The 22,913-nt window shown below is 40.9% G+C and overlaps 1 protein-coding gene across 1 annotated transcript in view; it reads right to left on the minus strand.

Annotated features, from left to right (window-relative positions):
* PLCE1 (phospholipase C epsilon 1) overlaps positions 1 to 22,913 on the minus strand; it is a 212,029-nt gene that overhangs the window by 117,755 nt on the left and 71,361 nt on the right. Inside the window, 1 exon segment of the mRNA XM_045507381.2 lies at positions 16,057 to 16,373. Coding sequence (XP_045363337.2) covers positions 16,057 to 16,373 — 317 coding nt within the window.

Genomic DNA, 22,913 nt, shown 5'->3' on the forward strand with positions numbered 1-22,913 from the left:
GAGTTATCTAACTTGAGTCCAAGTAGATGGGTGTATTGTTTTCTCAAGGATTTCTAAGAAAGAAGTTTTCAAAAATCTTCAGGGAGTTACATTGCTGATAGGATGTCTTTGCGCATGTGTGGTGTTTTTCCTACTAGTCTCATCTTCTCAGGAAAAAGGGAATCACTGGGTGTGGTGTTATCCTCCTCAAAGATGTCCTGTCATGTCATTCCTTCCAAAAAAAATTAAAAAAATAAAAAAAAGAGCTCCAATTCTTAGGGTGACATCTCATTGTGTCCCTTTATACAGGAACTTCTTTCCTGTTAAAATGAGGACTTGGATCTCCAGGGTTTTGACATTTAGTCCCTAAATCATAAACTCCTAGGGCTAGAAGAGCCCTAGGGGTCATGTGGAATCTGGACCAGTCCACCACCTGTCAAGGGTGATGACAGTCTTGGCCAGGGTTGGGACAGGGCAGGTAGGGGAGAGGAGAACACATAATATTTTAAAATGTATATTCAGCATTTCACTAAATGCTGTCATTTATGCTATCAACTATATTCTGAAATTTCAAATCACATTAAATGTGGATATGAGTGGTTTCTTTCTTTAACATTTTGAAAGAAGACTTGAGGTAAAAATATTAGAAAACTTTCCTTTAGATGCAGTTTCTCTATTTTATAAATCCAGGTACAGACAGTAGCACCAATCCTAATATCAGTGCCTCTATCTGCCACTTTTGCAATCATTCAAAGACACCACAGATGTGTGTTCAACTGTTCAAAATGGGGACTTCCATTTCCCCAAACATCTTGCTAGCTTGTAAATAGTGATCTTAAAATATTACAATATTGGAAGCAAGGAGCATTTTCTTATATGTTCTGAAAGGAGTGATCCAAAGTTATTAGTTTCCTAGAATCATTATCTTCACCATCAGTTATTTACTGAGTTCTTGAGTCTGGATTGATCAAACACATTCCTCCAAATGATCTCTTTTAATTCTTGCAACAACCCTAAATGTTATGTGGGTGTTTTAAATACTATTTTACAGATGAGGAAACTAGGGTATAGAACCGTTAAGAAACTTGCCTGGGGTCCCACAGCCAGGAAGTGGTGGAATTGGAGTTTGAAGTCAAATCTTGGAGTCAGCACTCTTGTCCAGAGCTGCCATTTAGTGCATTAGGTGAATGGCGCCCTCTGGAATTGTGCAGTGTCTCTGCTGCTTCCCACAGAGCACAACAGCGAGTCATCCAGGCTGATGCACGTGAAAGGGGCATGGAGGAATTACCAGGGGAGAAAACTGGAGAGGTGCGTTGGAGAGCCCCTTCAAAATGCTAAAATGCCTGAACACTATTTGGTTGGCAATAAGGAGCTACTAGAGGATGCAGAGCAGAGAGCTAGCTTGTGTTACTGCCCCAGGGACAGGGTATAAATGTGAAAACCAAGTGAATGAATGTGGATCTTCTTAACAGTTGTCACATAATTCCCCTGGGAAAGGATGGCAAACCTGTTAGCCAAAGTAGGATGTTTGGGTCTGTGGGGTTTTTACCAGCAGAATATCTGGTTTCCTCATTTGCACATTTACTTATATTGGCGTATATAACAGGTATGTTGTCTTATTTGGAATAAGAACAGTAACCAGCTTCCTGTGTCTGTCTTGAAATTCTGGAACACCATTATGCTTCGAAACAATGTGAAGTCAATATTTTTTGTGATTGGTTACGAGATATTAATAAGGAAATCACACTATGAAAAGCAGTTTAAAAATGTGCTTTTTAAAAAGACAGTTTCGTACCATGGGTTTAGCCTGCTTATCTCATCCATTGGTTGGGGACCAAGCTTTTGAGAGCCCAGCAGGGAAGCCCGCGTTGTGTTTATGCGGCAGTAGAGAGAATTAGTTTCAACTCACTTGCAGAAATGGATTTCAGAGGAAGGGTTTTGACAAAGTTGTTAAACCCAGTGGAGGCAGAAGAGGAAAGCAGGGTTGATTATGTATCTGAGCACTGTCATCTTGAAATTCATTTTGGCCCCCAGTGTATAAATACACTTCAGTATTTTTGTTAGGATTGCCAGAAAATCAGCAAGTGTTCACTTTCTTTGGCCAACAAAAGCATGACTCTCTGTGCAAAAATTTTCTGCACATTTATAAACAAGAACATTTAGAAAATCCCCTCTTGCTGAGAGATATTACAACAGATAAATTTAACCGCGCTGTAAAATAAAGCAGATACTAAGAATACCGTTGGGTTCATCAAGCACAGGAAAAGTTTTTATGTCTCTCTTCTGACATGTCTTCCTATTCCCTGAAAAATACCTTCCCTGCACTGCACTGGTCTAATGAGCTGCCATCCAAGTTTTCACCTTTGTTTGCTGTCATACTTCTCAAACAAGTATTCCCAACCCATCACCTACATTTTCTCAACACTGCATTCTGGTTTTCCCTTCAGGCTATTGCAGTGGTGGTCTCCAAGTGACCCAGGACCTCCTACCCAAATCTAAGGCAAAAACTTTTCACCCTCACAGAATCTTCCAGTTGAAAAAAGGCCATTGGATGATCTCAAACTTTTTGGTAAACTTTTTCTCTGAAGGGCGAGATGATAAATATTTTAGATTTTGTGAGTCATTCAATCTTTGTCACAACTACTCAGCCCCGCCACTGCAGCGTGAAGGCAGCCATAGACAATACGTAAATGAATGAGCCTGGCTGTGTTCCAACGTAATTCTATTTATGAAGACAAATTTGAATTTCAGATAATTTTCAACCATGACAAAATATTACTCTTTTGATTTTTCAAAATCATTTTAAAAACCTTAAAACGACTCTTAGCTCACAAGCTGGACAAAAACAGGTGGTGGGGTAGATTTGACCCATAGGCAATAGTTTGATCTTGGTCAATCTCCCAACCCACACCAGGAGCTTCTTCCTAGTTTTGCAGCCAGCCGGCCAGGCTCTGTGTGGAATTTCTCCAGTTACAAGAGGCTGACTACCTCAGAAGGCAGCCTGTTCTAAGACCAAGAGTCCAAGATGAAATGACAGGGCTTACTTCTGCCTACCGAAATCAAAAAGAAGAACCCAATTTCATCTTCATGGCAGTCCTTCAAATACTGAATTGCACCTCTCCTGACCACCTTAGAAGTCTCCCATCTTGGTAAAACAGTCCAAGTTTTTTTTAGCTGTTGTTTGTACAACAATTTTTTTTTTTTCTTTTAGTGTCCTGTCCTGTGTCCTCACTGTTCCAGTCTATAGAAATCTTTCTGCGAATCTGGCCTCAGACGACAACCCCTCAGGTGTACCCAGTTTAGGGGACAGGCAAGGAATGCTACGTCATTCTGTGATCTGCTCACCATTCTGGACTCTGTCAGTGCACATCTCAACTCTTTCATCTCAGGATAGTGTGACACCCGTCTTGGAAAATCTTTCCCCCTGGTTTTCATCACCCATACTGCCTGATTCTCCTATGATGCCCACATTCTCCTTCTCACTGGATGATTTTATCTGCCATGACAGTGGGTGTTACGAAAGCTTGATCCTTGGAGCCTGTGATCTCTCCCACACTTAATATCTTAGGAAACAGGTTAATTTTGATGGCTCAGCCATCCTGCTATAGGGTGTATTCCCAAACTGTATCTGTACCTTGATCTCGTAGTACATGAGCTCCTGTCTCCTACCTCCCACCAATTTGAATTAATTTAATTTAATTTAATTTATTCTCATCCTAAAATCTGCATGTCCAAACTCAAACATCTCCTTAACACGAAATAAGAATGATGATAATAGTAGTAATAATAGAAATGAGATTAATTGAGCACTTACACTGTGCCAGACACTATCCTGAGCTAAGGATTCACTAGCTTACTTAATCTTTACAACAACCCATGAGGAAACTATTCTTGCCTCTTTTATAGTGGGGGGTATGGGCTCAGAGAAGTAAAGTAATTTTGCCAAATCCACTGTGCCAGTAAGAAACAGGGTCAGGATTTGAATCCATGTGTGTCTGAATCAAAGCCTGTGCTCTTGGCCACACTAGATAGTCTTTGTACCTGCCCAGGTGCTGTCACAGGAGCACCATGTATTCCAAAAGCCCTGCCTGGAAAGCCTGACATCAGTCTTGAATCTTCTCTTTCATTAAGCCTTCCTGTCCAATGGGTCACTGCACTACTGGGATTCTTTTCCTAAACAATCAGGAGCCATTTTCCCTGTTATTTTCACCAGAATCCTACACCAGGCCCCTTTATCATCTCCTGTTGTTTACTGCAACTCTCTCCTCATGGGTTTTCCTGTACCCAGGCCCCCTCTTCAATCCATCATGCATGAACCTGCCTAGAATATGTTTGATCAAGCTGGTTCTCTCACTTAAAAGGTCCTCCCTCCCATCTACCTCTTTGCCACTCATTCATCTGACCTATCTTGGAACTGTCCAGCCCTAACTGACCTGGAGCCTCATCCTGGGGGGAGGAGACGAGGAAGGCTGGAATGTATGTCATCTATCATGTAATTTAACTACTTCACATGCGTACTTCTTGTTCCTTACTATTTTTTGTATTTGGCTGTTTCAAGAGCAACGTGTTCTGCAAAAGCAGAGAAGGATCAAGAAAATAAAGTTCCAGGTGAAATATATTTGAGAAATGCTGGTGAAATATAAATGTCTTTATTGCTGGACTCCTTAAGCCTTCAATATGCTAATGTGCATTGGGGATATCAATATACAAGAAAAAAGCTCAAAGAGGTTTCTAGATGGTATTGAACCATGAATCTTTTTTTTTTTTCTTTTCTCCAGAGTAGGTTGAAAAGCAGGCTCCTGCAGCACAATTTTTAGGAAACACTACTCTAGGAGTGTCTATGAAAATGCCAGGCATGCGGCAGGAGTGAAAGGCAGCAGTGATGGCAGGGGAGAGCCCTGGACTTGGAGTCAGAAGGACAGGTTGGAGCCCCAGATCCAAAATCAGACCAGCCCTATAAGGATTAAATGAGATAACTTGTGCGAAGAGCTCAATGTAAGTGTAAAGCACGGCATAAACGTGTCTTTATTTGATTAAGCGTTTTATGTACACCTTGAAATCTTCCCTCAAGATTTGCTGTTGGTTTCTCCAGCTAAAGATTAAAAAATCATATTTCATACAGCAATAGAGAGAATTTTAGACAGCAATGGGCTGAAGGACTATAAATATATAGATTTTTAGTTCCTCCACTTCTAGGGAGTATTTGTTGCATTTATATATTAGATTGATCCCAAAAACAACTGCCACAAATACATGGTGATTTTATTTTTCATTGAAGAGAACAGAATGTTACAAATTACAGAATGACTCATAACAAAAGATGAGCTTGGCCATTTGTATGCTAAAAATCTAGAGGTTTTAGTTGACCTTTGTGGGGTCATAATTAGACATGGCTGATAGAAAAAAAGTAAGAGCAGAGGAATAACCCAATTGCAAGAAGGGAGAGTCTCATTGTTCAGGACAGGGTAGGGAGCCTCAGTTTTAAGAGGGATATTGAAAAATCATATAAGTTTTGACAACATGGGGGAATGTCCAGCCTCAAGAGAACCAAACCAAAGGAAGACAATTTCTATTATTCTCCTGGGAGTGACAGGTGGAATTTTCAAGGAGGCAGGTTTCAGATTGATTTAAGGAAGAATTTTAAAACAAACTGCTGAACTCCATCAACATAATAAGCTCATTTAAATGAAGTGAATTCTGTCTTTGAAAAGTTTTTAGCAAAAGCTGGGTAAGAATATGCAAGGGAGGGATTCCTACATTTGGTGAAGATAGGAGAACATAACACAACCTTTGAAACTTCATCAATGATAAAGTTCATAATTGTGCCTGGCAGAAGCCTTCCCAGCCTCCAAGGCTCAGAAGCCCTTGATTATCCTTAAGGAAGATGTGCCTGTGTGGCCTCTCTCTTCCACTTTTATGACACGTACAGTCCTTGTCTCTTACGTGGCATGAAATCCCACCGGTTACCATTTATTGAGCACCTGCCCTGTGCTGGGTGATTTTATGCACATTAGCTTGTTTAACTGTCCCCCAAACCACGTAAAGTTGATTAAATGACCCCATTTTACAGGTGAGAAATACAAAGCTGAAATAAGTTTACGTCACTTACTTGCCCAAAGTCCCACAGTGAGTAAATGGCAGATCCTGGACTCAAAACCAGTCTTAGCAGTAGAATCATACTCTTTCCATTACCTATAGCACCTCTCTAACCACCATCTCTCCTGTGATAGTTAATGATTTGCCTTGCTTTCTTCTAAATATGTATATTTATTCAATATTTTATGTCTTATATGCCTAGAACTAGATTGTAAGTTCCTTGAACAAAGGGACATACCTTGCTTTTCTTATTATTTCGAACAGCATTTATTCCAAGAAACAATTGCTAACACAAATTAGCATTATTCATTCATTAAATATTTACTGAGCATCTACTGCAGAGCTGGCATTTTGCGAAGAATCAGACATATAGCAACAAATAGGTTAAACAGGTTTCTAAGGAAAAAAGCAAACAAGTCAATGGCTTCTCTGATTTTTGAACTGAGACACAATCAACAGAAGACATGATCTGAAGAAGATGGTAGCTGGGGGAAGACAGTCTTAGGCAGAGGGAACAGCAAGTGCAAAACCATGTGGAGAACACAAGCTCAGTGTGTTCAGGAGCAGAATGCGCGTCAGCATGGCTGGAACAGAGCCAGTGGGTGCTATAAAGTTAGGCTGGAGAAGTCAACACCGGCAAAATAGAGCAGGGAAGACCTTGGGGGGCTTTCAGGAAGGGTATGACCTGATCTGCTTTACGTTTATAGATCACTCTGGCTGTTGTGGAAAATGGATTACAGGGCATGTGAGCATGAATGCAGTACTGGTGGTGACTGCAGTGGTGGCTGGCTCCATGGGAGCGGCTGGTGAAATGCTCAGGAATGGTCCAATTCAGGATGTTATTTTGTAAGTAGAGTAAACAGGACTTGCCGATGGTTTGGGTGTTGGGGGTTTGGGAAAAGAGAGTAGATCAAGGTTGTTAGACTGAGCACCCAGGTAGATGTTGAGATGGGAAGGATGAGGATAAATGAGCAAGACACTACGTGATATTCGAATGTGGTAGAAAGAAGGCAATAGTTCTATTTTGGCCATGTTTGACATGCTTTTTAGATATTAGGATGTAAGCTCCAGGCACGGAGGGGCTCTGTCTTATTCTTTGCCATATCCCCAGTGTACAAAACAGTACCTAGTATATAAGTTGGGACTTGATAAAATTTGTTGAATGAAAAAAGCCAAGGGGAGGCATTGAGAAAGCAATTGGATTTATGAATGTTTAAATCTCTTTGGCGAATGCAGATTCTTGGCAAAGCATAAAGACATTCCTTCTTGGCTCCTACATGTGCCGTAAAGATCTCTAAGAGGGTGGTTTTTTAGAGGGATGAATTAAACATCCTAATAGGGTCAGTGAATGCAGTCTGAGAGACAGGCTCAAAGTCCCAGTCTCTGACTAAAGCAGACCTGCTCTTTCCCACAGTGTTCAGTGTCATTCAAGTGATAACGTCTCACGGCAAAGAACACCGGGCCTTGGGAAGACGCTGCACTGCTTCTCTGAGTCATGTTAACTATTTCCAGTTAAAAAAAATACTTTGCACGTATGTCAAAATCTTGTTTGTGTGTTTGCTAATTTCTACTGGACTCATTCTCATTTCTCTCAGCCCCAAAATTGAAGTGGTGACTTGATGCCTGCTTTAAACAGAATAAAACAGGCCTCCAATGGGTCATGGATTTGGCAGTTCTCTTTCTAGGTTGGCTAAACCCTAAAGACCTGATGTGAGCTTTAAGAAGGGTAAATAAGAGAATAAAAATATCCTGTCAGAGTAACAAAATAGTTTGAATATTTAAGATTTCGAAACCAAGTGCTTTACTGAAGCATGAGGATCAAAAAAAAAAAAATACAGAAAAGAAGGAAGGAGGAAAGGAAGGAAGGAAAGAGGAAGCAAGCCAGCAAATAAGCAAGTCATCATATTTAAATTTACTTTGGACAATTATCAACTATTATGCTATCCCCAAAGACAGGAGTCATTTCCCCCCTATTTGCTCTGGGATACAGCTTTGTTCGAATACTTGTGTGTGTGATGGTCTGGAGTAATGATTCTAAACCATAAGTGGCATCAGTATTATCTTGCGGAGTTCTTTAAAAATACAGATCCCTAGGCCCACCATGTATCCACAGAACCAGGATCTACTGGGGACTGGCTTCAGGCATGTGTGTATGTTAAAAATATTCTGATGCCCATTGCATTCGTTCTGCTGATTAGTGAAAGCCGCTGTTAAAGGAAACCATGTCTGATGTTTAAAGAATGAACACAGGCGTGGAGGTCCTGATTCATAAGGTGCTTCGCAGCCCCTATCCACTGCCTTATCCTGCCGCCCCAACTCTGAGCACAGCCTCCCTCCCTCACAGTCTTCTAGCAGTGCCGATTTGGCTAAAGATGTTGAATTTCAAAAGCCATCCCTGTTGTGGGGTGTAGGTTTCATGTAAAATTGAAATAGAGTGAGGAGAAAAAAGATCGCTGAGGTGGTGTGGTCAAGAAAGGGAGATCGAGAGATAAAATTTGGATTGTAGGGGCATCCTACATTCTCATCCAATACCTAGGGAAACTTCAAAACCACAAAGAAAACTTTAAAAGCCAAAGACCTTAAATCCCTCTTCTGCCTGTGCTGAGAAATGACAACTTATCCTATTCGTGTTCGGGAACAATATTCTCAGGCACTGAGCGATACCGCTGTCCTACCGATTTCAAGGCAGTCTTCCAATTCAAAGGAGATGTCGAGTTTCCAATATCTGGGACTACTGCCACATTTTCAACATCATGGAGTCAACAAGGAGGTCCACAGTGTTAACATATGTTGAAATAATAAAGAATTTTTGAATCCTGTTGTGAAGCAAATGGTTTCCTTCAGAGCAAGAGACCAAAGTGAGGAAAAAAGGGCTCTTATGACTTTGGATTCAACGGCACCAGGAAGATGAGCCAAGAACATTGGCTCTGGAAGTCACACCACCTGGGTTCAAATCCTAGCTCTGAAACCCTGGGTCATTTACTTAGCCTCTCTGTGCTTCCATTTTCTCATCCATTAAGTCAGGGGCAATAATAATAATAAGTGGACTCTCTTATCATTAGTTATTCTGAAAATGCAGTTATTTGAGTGTTTTTTGGTAACCAACCCTGAGCCCAGGACTGTGCCTGGGGTCCTCACTACGTGCTTCACACTTATCATCTCTCTGACTCCCTATGTAAACCATGTGAAGGAGGTACTCTTAATATCCCCATCTGAAGATGAGGGATTAGGTACACGGCCTGAGGTCCCACAGTGGGGAGTAGTGGGTTAGAATCCAGGTAGGCTTACTCCAGAACTGCACCCGGAATGCTGGCATTCCCAGCCCCACCATTTACTTAGTGTTACTATGAGTGAGTAGAATCCTGTGGGCGCTGATTGCCAAGAACCACCAAACATGATTTGCTGTCAATTGGCTCCAGGGCAGATGAGCCCCCTACAAAAAACCTTGCTCTCAGAACACTGCCCTGCACAGCTGAATCTCTGTGGTTTAACTGCCTACTGTATTTTTTAAGTCTGGAAACTTCTGAACTAAAATTTCTGTTAACCGGGGAACGTGCCATGAAGTGTTCTGGGGAATGAATACAATGTTTGCTCTCAGAGGTGTGCCTCCAGGGAGATGTGCTTTCCCAAGGAGAAATCTGGTTTTTCCAAAGTGAGTTGAAATTTCCCTTACCCCGAGAGGCCTTTATTAACAATTTACCTCATGAGTGCTCAGATATGAGGAAAATGTTTGTATAGCAGCCCTGAATAGAGAGTTTGCTTGGCTTTCTGCATAAAAAGGGCGGGGGTGGGGAAGGCTTTGACAGGAGACTTTTCTAATATGGCTGAATATACAAATTCAAAACCAATATTTTTCCTCCAAAATATTTCAAGTGAAGAAACACATTTGGACATTATCATATGTCATGCTCTTTCCTTACTATGCTGAAATGATCTTTCCTTGGCTATGACCCAACAGGATTCTAGATGTTGGAATTTGTCAGAGTGATCATCATCACTTAGGAAGTAGCTAAGGGATTCTGGCTGAAAGGACCCAGGCCCAAACAGCCCTTCTCTGGCCAGATGGTTTATTTATTCTTACAATCCTGCCCCAGGGAGCTAATCTGCATTTTGGCATCCTTTACACTATTGAACTGACACCTGGTGAAACCCACCAGATGGAAGGATCAAGCAGCACCTGAGTCTCACATCACCTGAGTCACACTTTTGTGTGGCTTGAGAAGCAGACTGATGACTGCTTAGGCTGACCAAGTGGAAGAGGCTGGGGAAGGTCACTTGGGGCAAAGAGCCAGGTGGAATCCCTCCAGAGCCCTCTGGGGTCTTAGGGTAAACTGTAGGCTCAATCTTAGGCTCATCACCTGCCCTTGGACAAGCTGGTCTGAAAGAGGAGCCCAGAGAATGGTCTTGCTAAGATCTACTTGACAAGAAACACTGCCTTCTCAGGGCATAGGAAAAAGTAAACCAGTTTAAGGCCTTTTGAGGCTGAAAACCAGCCCTCAGCCAGAGATATCAACTACCTGTTACACAAGAAAGTGTCTGGCAGTGATATGGACAGTGGTAGGTTACGGAGCCAAAAGTTTATTCTGGTGATAGACCCTGAGGACCAGCTGGAGATGCAGACCATGATGAATACCAAACCCAAAGGTCATGAGTGGGTGAAGAGCAGGACAGGAGCAGAGGTCCTATGGAGGAGGCAGAAGGTTTGAGAACCAGCGACTCAGAACTGTGACCGCAGAATACACCCTCCACCCTAAACCACGTCCCACCACAGTCCTTCACAAGAAAAAGGCATGAAAGCAAAGGGAGTAAGAATGCTCTTCAACCTCTACTTGCCTTTCATCTCTTCTCAAGTGCGTGTGCTAACGTGTGTGATCTCTTTGGTAAAGTTATCTCCCAAAAATGCCTCTCTGTCTCCTCTAGAAAAGACAAATGGGTCTGGAATTTATTCAAAGAGGAATTAAAAACCAGGAAGATCAAAAGGAATGTGGACGAGAGGTAGAGGCTGGATAGAAAAAGAGGGGGAAAAAGAACAATATGGTTTGACACTCTCCAAGCAAGAGACTTTGTGGGTGGTCAGGGAAGTAAGGCTGCTCACCCTGAAAGGAGGAAGAGAGAACACTGGCTTTTTGGAGCTTTAGATCAAGACTATGACTACAGAGAGGTGTCCAGATCAAAAGGGTTCAGGGGGTCCCACCTCCTAAACCAAGTGAAGCAGGATTGAGCCTGCCTCTGGGACCCACCCTGATTACCACTGGCTTGGGGACTGGCCCCGGGTACCTGCTTCTGTTTATATGCAAGGATAAACAGAAGTCACTCTGGTGTGCGCCAGTCTTGACATCCGGCAGGAGAAAGGGAAATGTGGAGAAACATTGCTTCCAAGCCATAATCTAACTTGGTTTTAAAGAATTTATCTCCTGGCTTTCCTTAGCCATAAGACAAACCCTTTCAGTTATCTCACGATTGTGCTTGGAATTGCATTTTAACCATATTTTCCTAAGAACGAATGTTATGCAGCGTGGCCCAAAAGGCATCAGGGATTTTCTTCCCTTTCCCCACATTACAGTTAAGTCGTTGTGTAAAGAGTTGTTAGGATTCGGGAAACTTCTAGAACATGATCATGTTCTACTGGCAATCAGGAGCAAGCTGCCTCCCTAGACTGTGAGTCTTTCTTGATAACGACAAGAACTGGTTGTCTTCTTGTCTGGAATGACCTCCTTCCCTTCCCCACAATGTAACTCTCTATCGCAACCATCCTTCATGGCCCAGCCCTGAACTCCAGAGCTGAGCAGAGAGGGCTCTGATCACCCACCTAGACACTTCAGCTCCCACTGTCTGTGCCACTCACACTACATGTACTTCTTGCCTTTTTTGGTAGTGATTTGTGCCCATGCCTGACTACAATTTAAGACTGGTAGCTTCTGGCGGCTGCAGACTGTTACTTTCCTTCGTGCTTATCCACTATGGTGCCTGGCTTCTGAGATGTGCTAAAAACATGTTAACTGAATGACTGCATGAACAAATGCATTTGCTTCTCCTCTCAGCTACTAGCAATGGAGCTAATATTCTCTCTCTTGTCTTTGAGATTCTCCAGTGTTCAAGAAATATATACTTTACTTCCATTGAGGAAAGTGCATTTATTTTGTGTACCCAACTTTGACAGAACCAAAGTATGGGCTAATAATGTAAATTTCATCACATATTGCTAATTTCTTACTTAAAAGAATATGTTTAATAAAACAAAAAAAGAGAATGTTACAACATAGTAGATGCTCAATAAGTACGTCTTGGGTGAGTGAATGAATGAATGAATGAATAAGTGATAATAAGAAACTGGATAAAAATAGAAAAAGGAGGAGTAGAAAAAGTGTAGACACATAGGAGGTTTAGAACAGAAGTAGAGAGAGGGAGGAAATAGGGAAAGGAGACCCAAAGGTAATTAAATTCTAAAGCAGAAATTCTGGTTTTACTACAAACTTTAATTTGGTAATTTAACAAGTAGAGAGGCAAGGGAGTTGGCTGACAAGAGAATAGACTTTAAAGACAGATATCTGGACTCTGACACTCACTCAGCTACTGTGTGACCTTGGGCAAGTGACTCAATCTTTCTGAGCTTCACTATTTTTTTTTTCAAACCTTTTAATTTTGAAGTAATTTTAGATTTACAGAAAAGTTACAAAAATAGTACGGAGAGTTCCTGTACATAGTTCACCCAGCTTTCCTAATGCTAGCATCTTTCATAACCATAGTTCTGTTATCAAAAACAGGAACTTAACACCGATACATTAATACTAACTAAACTACATGCCTTATTAGAATTTTACCAGTTTCCCCATCAATATCAATCCTCTAGTCCAGGATCTCACAGAATCTCAAACTGCATTTCATGGTCATGTCTCCTGGTTTCCTCTAGTCTTTGACAAGTTCCTCTGTCCTTCCTTACTGTTCATGACCTTGACACTTTTGAAGAGTAGACTGCCTTCATGGTTTTTTCTCATGATTAGATTTAGGTTCTTGATTTTTGGTCAGGGGCAGGGAGCAAGAATGTCATAGAGATAGTATCAAGTCCTTCTTCATATCAGAAGATATACATCAATATGTTTTCTTACTGGCCATGCTGACCTTGAGCACTTACTTAAGGTGATGTCTACTGGGTTTCTCCACTGTTCTATTTTCCCTTTTGCAACTGATAAACACTTTGTGAATACTTTGAGACTATGCAAGTATTTTGTTCCTCATACTTTTGCCCAATAATTTTCTCATTCATCAGTAGTTCTTGCCTGTAACAATTTATTGCTGGGATGTCCTAATCATCTTATTTCCCTCATTTCTTTCTACATGTATTAATTGGAAGCCCTTTATAAGTAAGAGCTGTAACTTTAGCTCGCCCCATTGATTGATTTATTTAATTATCCATTTTTATCAGTATGGACTCACATATATTTATTTTATTCTATGCAATAGTTCAATACTATTATTATTTACTTTGTTGTTTAAATTTCACTTTCTTCCTCTGTGAGTCAGAGATAATGGATACTGCCTTATACAACTGTCATAAGGATTAAGTGGGATTAAAAAAAGTAACAACTTCCAGTCCAGACCAGCTAATAAATAAATGCTAGCTCCTTTCCTTCCTCCCATTTTTTCTTTACAGGAAGTAAAGCCATGCTAATTTAGAGGCAAGGCCATTCTAAATAGATGAAAATCTGAATCTACAAGTTCTCTTTTAATGGAATGCACCTTTTTTACCCAAAAGTATATAAAGCAACTAGAATTTAGCGATCCCAGTTTTGCCTAGTGTAGGTCATTTGGAATCTGCCTGAAATGACTATACGACTGTTTTTTTTAAGACTGATTTTTAATCAGCATATGCATAATTTGTATGAAAATAGATGCTTGAGAATACTTGAAAATTCTCTTAAGTGGTTTAAGTGTTTTCCCAGAAATCTTATTTACATTCTGAAGTTGCTTCGCTAAACTCTTTTCGGAGATAGTCCCATGCACGCTGCAACCCAGCTGTGGTTCGTATCATCACTAACTCTGAATGAGTGAAATCACTGATTCATCTTTGATTCCCAAGGTTATGGTACTGAAAGGAAGAAATCCAAGTTTTTTCCCTCCAAAACTAATATAAAATTCGCTTTTAAAAGTTCAGGCAAATCACTTTTAAGTTCAGGTAGAATTTAAAACAACTACAATAACCACAACGACAGAGGACAAGGGCAGGACCCTAAGGGTGTCTGAGTCAGTCGATTCGAAAGTTTCAAATAATTCATGAAATACAGTAAAATCCATTAATAAAATCACTTGATTTACTGGAACTTTCATTTCCACTCCTTTTATCAGTAAGGAAAATCAAGAACATCAGGAGATTTATTTTAAAAGGCAACTTTGGGGCTATGTGGTTTACAAGCACTCATGTGGACTGCCTTAGTTTGGGGTGGGCCAGGAATCTGTGTTTCAGCAGGCGTCACACTCAACACGAGCCTGATACAGGCGGGAGGCAGGGTATTGTCATGGTTCAAAGCCGAGGCTCTGAGGCCTAATGATGTGGCCTTAAATCTCACCATTGCCACCTACCACCTGTAGGACCCTGGGCAAAGGACTTCATCTCCACGTGCCTCAGTTTCCCTACTGGGAAAATGGAGTTAACGACAGTACCTGTCTCCCAGGGTTGTTGTGAGGAGCAAATAAGTGGCACACGTTTAATGATCAGCATGACACTGCTAGATGGATATTAGTAATTCCTATGGATAACGGATCTCCCTTTGAGGTATGGTGTTCAGGGCATATCTGGACACAGAACTTCTTGAGCTCAGCCTCTAACACTTTCTGCATCTACTGGTCATGATTCAACCACCATCAGGGTCATGATTAGCAGGCTAGGGAGGCTGCAAGGTGAGCTGCCATAGTTAGAAAGTGTTTAAATAACAAAGGCTGATTGATCCTCCGTCAATCAGAGACGTACAGGACCTAGGATGGAAGCATCCTTTTAGCATTGAGAAAGTTGACAAAATGACTAAACTAGGAAACTACTGTATTTGTGGAATTCAACCAACCAACAACCAACAAACACACGGGCTGAAATTTTGAGTTTTAATAATCAAAGGAAAGAAATTAAGTCTAAAAGAAATAAAATCTAGCACAGAAAGCTCTGGGTGAGAGGTTATGCTATGAAGAGAAAGTGTTCTTTAAGCTCAAGAGTGTAGCATCCCCTGACCCTAGCACTGCGTGGAGCACAGTATGGACAGGCAGGTCTCCAGACTGTGCCGTGTCCTTGGTCCAGGGCCATAGGGTGTCTGCCATTGGCTCTTTTCTTCCCAGTGAGACACTAGACCTCTTATAGTGCCTCCCTCCTAAATGTTCTCAGGCTCTGGTCACACTTGTCCTCTTTAGGACTCTTGGTAAGGTCTCAGAGGCTTGGAGGGGTTTCCTGGAGCTGAGGAGCTTGATGGGATGCAGAGATCAGGAATAGGGCGATTCATTGTCCCTCAAGTCCACATTCCTCCTAGCTCTCTTACCCAGCTGTAATCGTATTTAATTTCTGCTGAGAAGGCCTGATCATGGAAGAGGGAGTGGGCTAGATGGATCCCATGGTCAATGGATCATGTTGTCAAAACTCAAAACTGAGATGTCTGTTCTTAAAAGCATTTGCAGGAACAAGGGGGAGAATATTTGACAATGGGCCCAGGGAGAATATTTTGGCAAGGGCATGAGGGGGTTCTGGTCGTCCAAAGGGAGAAGGCTATGGACTTGGTAATGATATGGGATGGAGACGGGCTCGCTAGGCTGGAGGACAGGGTGGGGAGAAGTGAGAGGGAGGATGACAACGTGTCGTCCATCTCTGCCTGGAAAGAAAACAGCCATCACAGAAGCGGCAAGACAGACAGGTAGATATCAGTATCAGACAAACCTAAAAGGAGAAATGCTTAACAATCATTTACTAACGATTCAAATACAAAACATTTCAAAATGGCTTCTTACCTCATTAAATCGCATCACAAGGTCTTCAAGGGCATTGTGTTCTCCATTCTGGGAGGTAAGAATGGATGCTGAGATGGACGCTTTGAGGCAGGGCAGGGACCTCTGGCATTCCGGAGTGCCCAAGTTCCGGGTCAAGAAGCAAAGATAGTCAACTGGCAAGACCTTTCGGTAAATATTCTGCTCCTGCTCCATCAGGATGCTGGCGACTTCCTCTGGGAACTGGATGAGAGGCTGCAGATCAATCAGTTCCTTGCTGATCCCAGCTGAACTTGAAGGGAGGGCACTGAAATTAGCCATAGAGGTGCCTGGTTGGCGTTCTGAAATAAAGCAACAAAAGCCATGGTTACACCAAGGTTGGAAAACCCTACCTGCAACAAATATTTACTTCAGAGCCATTCAAAATCTTATAGCTTTCTTCTCCTTTTGTTTTTAAATTTTCTTCCTTTTTAAAAAACATTTTATTGAGTTATAGTCATTTTACAATGCTGTGTCAAATTCCAGTGTAGAGCATAATTTTTCAGTTATACATGAACATACATATATTCATTATCACATTTTTTTTTTCGCTGTGAGCTACCACAAGATCTTGTATATTTTTCCCTGTGCTATACAGTATAATCTTGTTTATCTATTCTATATATGCCTGTCAGTATCTACAAATTTTGAACTCCCAGTCTGTCCCTTCCCACACTCTTCCCCCTTGGCAACCACAAGTTTGTATTCTATGTCTATGAGTCTATTTCTGTTTTGTATTTATGTTCTTTTTTTTTTTTTTTTTAGATTCCACATATAAGCGATCTCATATGGTATTTTTCTTTCTCTTTCTGGCTTACTTCACTTAGAATGACATTCTCCAGGGACGTCCATGTTGCACAAATGGCATTATGTTGTTGTTTTTATGGCTGAGTAGTATTCCATTGTATAAATATACTACATCTTCTTTATCCAGTCATCTGTTGATGGACATTTAGGTTGTTTCCATGTCTTGGCTATTGTAAATAGTGCTGCTATGAACATTGGGGTGCAGGTGTCTTTTTGAAGTAGGATTCCTTTTGGATATATGCCCAGGAGCGGGATTCCTGGGTCATATGGTAAGTCTATTTCTAGTCTTTTGAGGAATCTCCATAGTGTTTTCCACAGTGGCTGCACTAAACTGCATTCCCACCAGCAGTGTAGGAGGGTTTCCTTTTCTCCACAGCCTCTTCAACGTTTGTCATTTGTGGACTTTTGAATGATGGCCATTCTGACTGGTGTGAGGTGATACCTCATTGTAGTTCTGGTGTGCATTTTTCTGATAATTGGTGATATTGAGCATTTTTTCATGTGTCTATTGATCATTTGTATGTCTTCCTTGGAGAATTGCTTGTTTAGGTCTTCTGCCCATTTTTGGATTTGGTTGTTTGTTTTTTACTTATTATGTCGTATTATTTGCTTATATATTCTGGAGATCAAGCCTTTGTTGGTTTCATCATTTGCAAAAATTTTCTCCCATTCCATAGGTTGTCGTTTTGTTTTACTTATGGTTTCCTTTGCTGTGCAGAAGCTTATAAGTTTCATTAGGTCCCATTTGTTTATTCTTGCTTTTATTTCTATTGCTTTAGTAGACTGTTCTAGGAGAACATTTTTGAGATGTATGTCAGATAATGTTTTGTCTATATATTCTTCTAGGAGGCTTATTGTATCTTGTCTTATGTTTAAGTCTTTGATTCATTTTGAGTTTATTTTTGTGTATGGTGTAAGGAAGGAAGTGTTCTAGTTTCATTGCTTTACATGCTGCTGTCCAGTTTTCCCAACACCATTTGCTGAAGAGACTGTCTTTATTCCATTGTATATTCTTGCCTCCTTTGTCGAAGATTAGTTGACCAGAAATTTGTGGGTTCATTTCTGGGTTCTCTGTTCTGTTCCATTGGTCCATAAGTCTGTTTTTGTACCAATACCATGCTGTCTTGATTACCGTAGCTGTATAGCATTGTCTGAAATCTGGGAGAGTTATCCCTCCAGCCTCTTTCTTTCTCTTCAGTAATGCTTTGGCAATTCTAGGTCTTTTGTGGTTCCATATAAATTTTATTATGATTTGTTCTAGTTCTGTGAAATATGTCCTGGGTAATTTGATAGGGATTGCATAAAATCTGTATATTGCCTTGGGCAGTGTGAACATTTTAACAATATTGATTCTTCCAATTCTTCCTTTTTTTTTTTAATTGAAGTATAGTCAGTTTACAGTGTGTCAATTTCTGGTATACAGTATAATGTTTCAGTCATACATATACAAGCATATATTATTTTTCATATTCTTTTTCATTATCAAAATTTTATAGGCTTCTTAACCGAAGTTTCTGCTTGGTGAATAGTTCTAAACTATCTCTCTTGTTATGGAGACCTCTCTGATATCTGTCTTGCCTGCCCCTCCCCACCCCCAGGACTGGGGGGAGGGCTTAGTTTCCCATTTTCAGAAGTGGAATGGACCTAGCACACCATTCCCTAACTAGTTCACTGTGACACTCTGTAGAGTAAGTGACATCAAATGTACCATTCACTTCCTCATCCTCCAGGGCTAACCATGAGAGTGGACAGAAGTGAGAGTGGGTGTGGACACATGGAGAAACGGAAGAGGAAAGAAGGCTGTGTGGGGATGAGGCATGTACGTGTGTATGCACACTGTGTGTGAACACACAGGAGACCCAGGGACCAGGTTTCAAAACTTCATGGTCTACTCTGCTCCCCTCTTGGAGGAATGCTTTCAGTGACAGTCTGAAAAAAAATTGTGAAGAGAAAGCTTTAAAGTTTAAGCAACATTGCTCTCCACTGATGCCTCCTTGAACTTGTTTTAAATGTATTCCCATCAGAACTTTGTCTTCTGTATAAAAACCAGGGTAACCAAATGATCATTTCTCTTTGGTTCTAAAAGGTGAGCTGGTGAGTGAGAAGTTCAGTGATTTAGTCTAAGTATTTTTATCCACCTTTTGGACCAAACTACCATAAATCAACTGCAGCAAAAAGCAGGAAATACCAAACTCTATCTGGTTCTCTCCAAGCTCATACTTGAAAATTAAAATAAGACAGGTGCTCAAATCAGGCCTACATGTCCTCAGATTCCAAACTTCTGAATAGTTTAGAAAGTGACTGGATTTCCCCAAAATTGGGTCAGAATGTGGCCTGAATGATGACAGAGGCAGACTGCAGTTCCTGACACTGATAATTTATGTACAGTGAAAGTAGCCATATATAGGAAGTCTTGCCAGAAGCAACCAACTCTAAGACATGATTTCAAAGTATAGCACTCTGTGAAGGAAATAGAAGTAACTCCCAAATCCTATGAAACAGTCACATATCTAATATGTAAGAGAAGAGATAATATAACAAAACAAATAACGTAAGATGATACATTATAAACCACAATGTATCTTGAGATACGAATCACATGGTGTTACAAGGAATGAAGAAGAGTCTAGTGATAGTGGGAAATAGCAGTAAAGAAGACCTTAAAAAAATGAAAAAAAAAAAAAAAAAGAAAAGAAAAAGAAGCTTGGTCAATGCAACCCAAACAAATGTAGTGGCCCCATGTGTCTCAGTATCAGCATGACACCACACTCAAAGGAAACACAAATCTGATGTTATAAACCTTGAAAGGCCATAATGTAGGCCTTTGCTGTAGGTTTCCTTAAAGCAGGATTACTGAGGGATTTTTATATCATGCACCATAAAGAAACATCCCAGAAATCTTCTTGGGGCATAGTTTTCTCTTCTCCAAGTTCTACACTTAGAGCAGCCGTTAAAAATATTTCCATACTCTCTCATTCTTACTGAGCTCTCTTTATAATTTCCTCCTTCCCATTCACGTGCCACGTTGCCTACACTCTCAGTTCTAAGTTACCATCGGACCTTCCTCTTTGCAACGTTGACGACTCTATGATGGATTAAAGACCCAGTAGCTCTGTGATCCCTGGTCATTCCTCATTATTTGTAGAGTAAAGTTCATTAATCCCACTGGAAACAGCATTTCTTCTCTCATGAAAAAGTTTTTGAAAACTTCTGGTGAATATAATTATCAGTCTCATTTACAGTCCATGTTTGCACTCAACCCCAAGTTCGGCAGTTAATAGTTACTCTACGGTAGAAAAGGGCTGTATCTCTAGACACTCTTACAGCCTAGAAAAGTTTATCATGAGATACAGTTATCCAAGTTCTGATACCCTGTTCAAACAATAGCATTCCGAGTTAACTACTTTATATGGATTAATTCAAGAGGTAGATACTATTATTAGGTGAGGCTCACATAAGGTCACTGAAGTAGTATGCCAGGAAGCTGGGATCTAAATCAGGGTCGTTGTGACTTCAGAGCTCGTGTTCTTGATCCCTCATTGGCATTCTGGATTTTAGGGCATCTCAAGTGATTTTAGTTGGTATAACTCAACTTCTGTGCTTGTTTACCTGGGGTAGTCTGATAAAATGAATTGTTTAAACTCCAAAGGTAAGGATTTGACCCTAGAGGACGGACAATTTCCCTCTCTGGTCAGCCTGGAACCATATGTCAATCACTACATTAGAACTACATTAGAGTGTACCACATAGAAACTCAAAAAAGGCCTCTCCTTTCCTTTTTCTAAGTTCATAAGAATGTTCCCATGCTTTAAACCAATATTCTCCAAAGTGTGTTACACTGAATTTATGCAAAACTTGGTTTCTTCGTTAATAATTTAGAGACATACTGGGTTAAACAAAGTTAAACAAGCTTTCTTTTTCTATTTAAACTGCAGGACTTCTCAGAGCCTTTAATAATTCCCATGAGGGGAATGTACTACCATAGCACACAGTAGCTCTTCTCAGCCTTGCTGGCTATATCATTTATGAGGGAATGACAGTCCCCTCAAACCTTCTGTCATTCACGCTTAGTGGTTCTCAATGAGGGAAATAGGGCCTCAGCTGTTTGTGAGGTTAGTGATTCCAAAGCAGCTTAGTCCGTCATATTGCCAAATGTATGGAAATGTAAAGGTTTAAGGGTGAGACGGACCGTGGCTTATTGAGGAAACTGTGAGTCATTCCCAGTGGCTGAAGCATGTATCAAGAGAGATGGAGCATCACTGCAGAAAATGAAGGAAGCTTTATTTTCCTGAAGGCACTAGAGAACAGTGTGGCTGTGAAGAAACAAGGGCAGTAGTGGGAGGATCCAAACACTACACGTGAAGAGATATATATCCTAGACTTTGGGGTCTCTGGGTGGATCTAGGCAATCACCTCACTTTGAAGGAGGGGATCTGGGCCAAGGCTCCCCTTGAGGGAAGCTGCTGTCAGAGGCACCCTCTCCTGCCATCCCCACAGAGCCCTCCACCTAATCTTGGTTCCCTCCTTCCTTGCTGGTGATCAGAAAGCCCTAATCTTGCCTATAAACTGCCATTCTCAGGGGCTGTCCAGAATTGTGCAGCCCAGAAATATCCAAAAAAGCCTCTAAACTTGATGAGCACTTTTCTGTGATAACTGTTCACCCAACACCCTGGAGTACAGAGTCTTTGGGAACTTCCTCCTCCAGAATTCTGAACCCTCCTTCAGGGTTAGCGCTTGTTCAGAAACATTACTTTAGGTGCAAGCCCCTGGGAGAGCCTCGGGCTTGGGCTAGAGCTCAGCTAAACCTGCCCACAGATTTCTCTTTCCACTTTTAGTCCCTCTCAAAATGAAAGGCATCCATATGATCCAGCAATCCCACTCCTGGGCATTTATCCGAAGAAAACTAATTCGAAAAGATACAAGCACCCCAATGCTCATAGCAGCACTATTTACAATAGCTAAGATATGGAAGCAACCTAAATGTCCATCAACAGAGGACTAGATAAAGAAGTTGTGGTATATTTATACAATGGAATACTACTCAGCCATAAAAAGAATAAAGTAATGCCATTTGCAGCAACATGGATGGACCTGGAGATTGTCATTCTAAGTGAAGTAAGACAGAAAGAGAAAGAAAAATACCATATGATATCACTCATATGTGGAATCTAAAAAAATGACACAAATGAACTTATTTACAAAACAGAAACAGACTCACGTACATAGAAAACAAACCTATGGTTACCAAGCAGGGAAGCGGGTTCCGAGGGATAAATTGGGAATCTGGGATTAGCAGATACAAACTACTATATAAAAATAGACAAACAGCAAGGTCCTACTGTATAGCAGAGGTAACTATATTCAACATCCTGTAATAGACTATAATGAAAAAGAATATGAAAAGGAATAATATATATATATATAACTGAACTATATATATAGCTGTACACCAAAAATTAACACAACATTGTAAACCAACTATGCTTCAATTAAAAAAAAAACTTACCAAATAGTAAAAAACAAAACAAAACAAAAAAAGCATTTGGCTTTTCTTGCTGTGCTTCATGCACAAATCTTGAGTTTACCAAGTAATCGCACATAATCTCTTACATAATGTGAGGGATTCATGACAGATAGGTATTGCTAATCTTATTTTTCATAAAGTTTGAGTTAAGTTGCTGTGTGACTTGCTCAAGAATCCAGCTTGTGCGTGGCCAGCCCTGGAACTGGTAAAAGCGAAGAGAGAACTGGAGGGTTCTGGCTCCCAGCCCAGTATCGTGCATTTCCTGCAGGCCAAGCCTGGGTTACCCTGTGTCCTGAAGGTGGGTGGAGAGCCTTCTTAGCTGCCAATGCATATGAATGAGGTTAAGAAAGGCTAAATAGAAATTCCTTCATTCACTCATGGAGTGCCTACTATGTGTGGGGCTTTGTTTCAGGCCACACTGATGTGGGATTTAATGAATAAGAAAAGATCCTTGTTCATCTAACAATAATACAGTGTGGGTGGGGCGGGGGGACGATGGTGGATGGGGTGG

This window comes from Camelus bactrianus, chromosome 11, assembly GCF_048773025.1.
Source record: "Camelus bactrianus isolate YW-2024 breed Bactrian camel chromosome 11, ASM4877302v1, whole genome shotgun sequence".
Taxonomy (NCBI): domain Eukaryota; kingdom Metazoa; phylum Chordata; class Mammalia; order Artiodactyla; family Camelidae; genus Camelus; species Camelus bactrianus.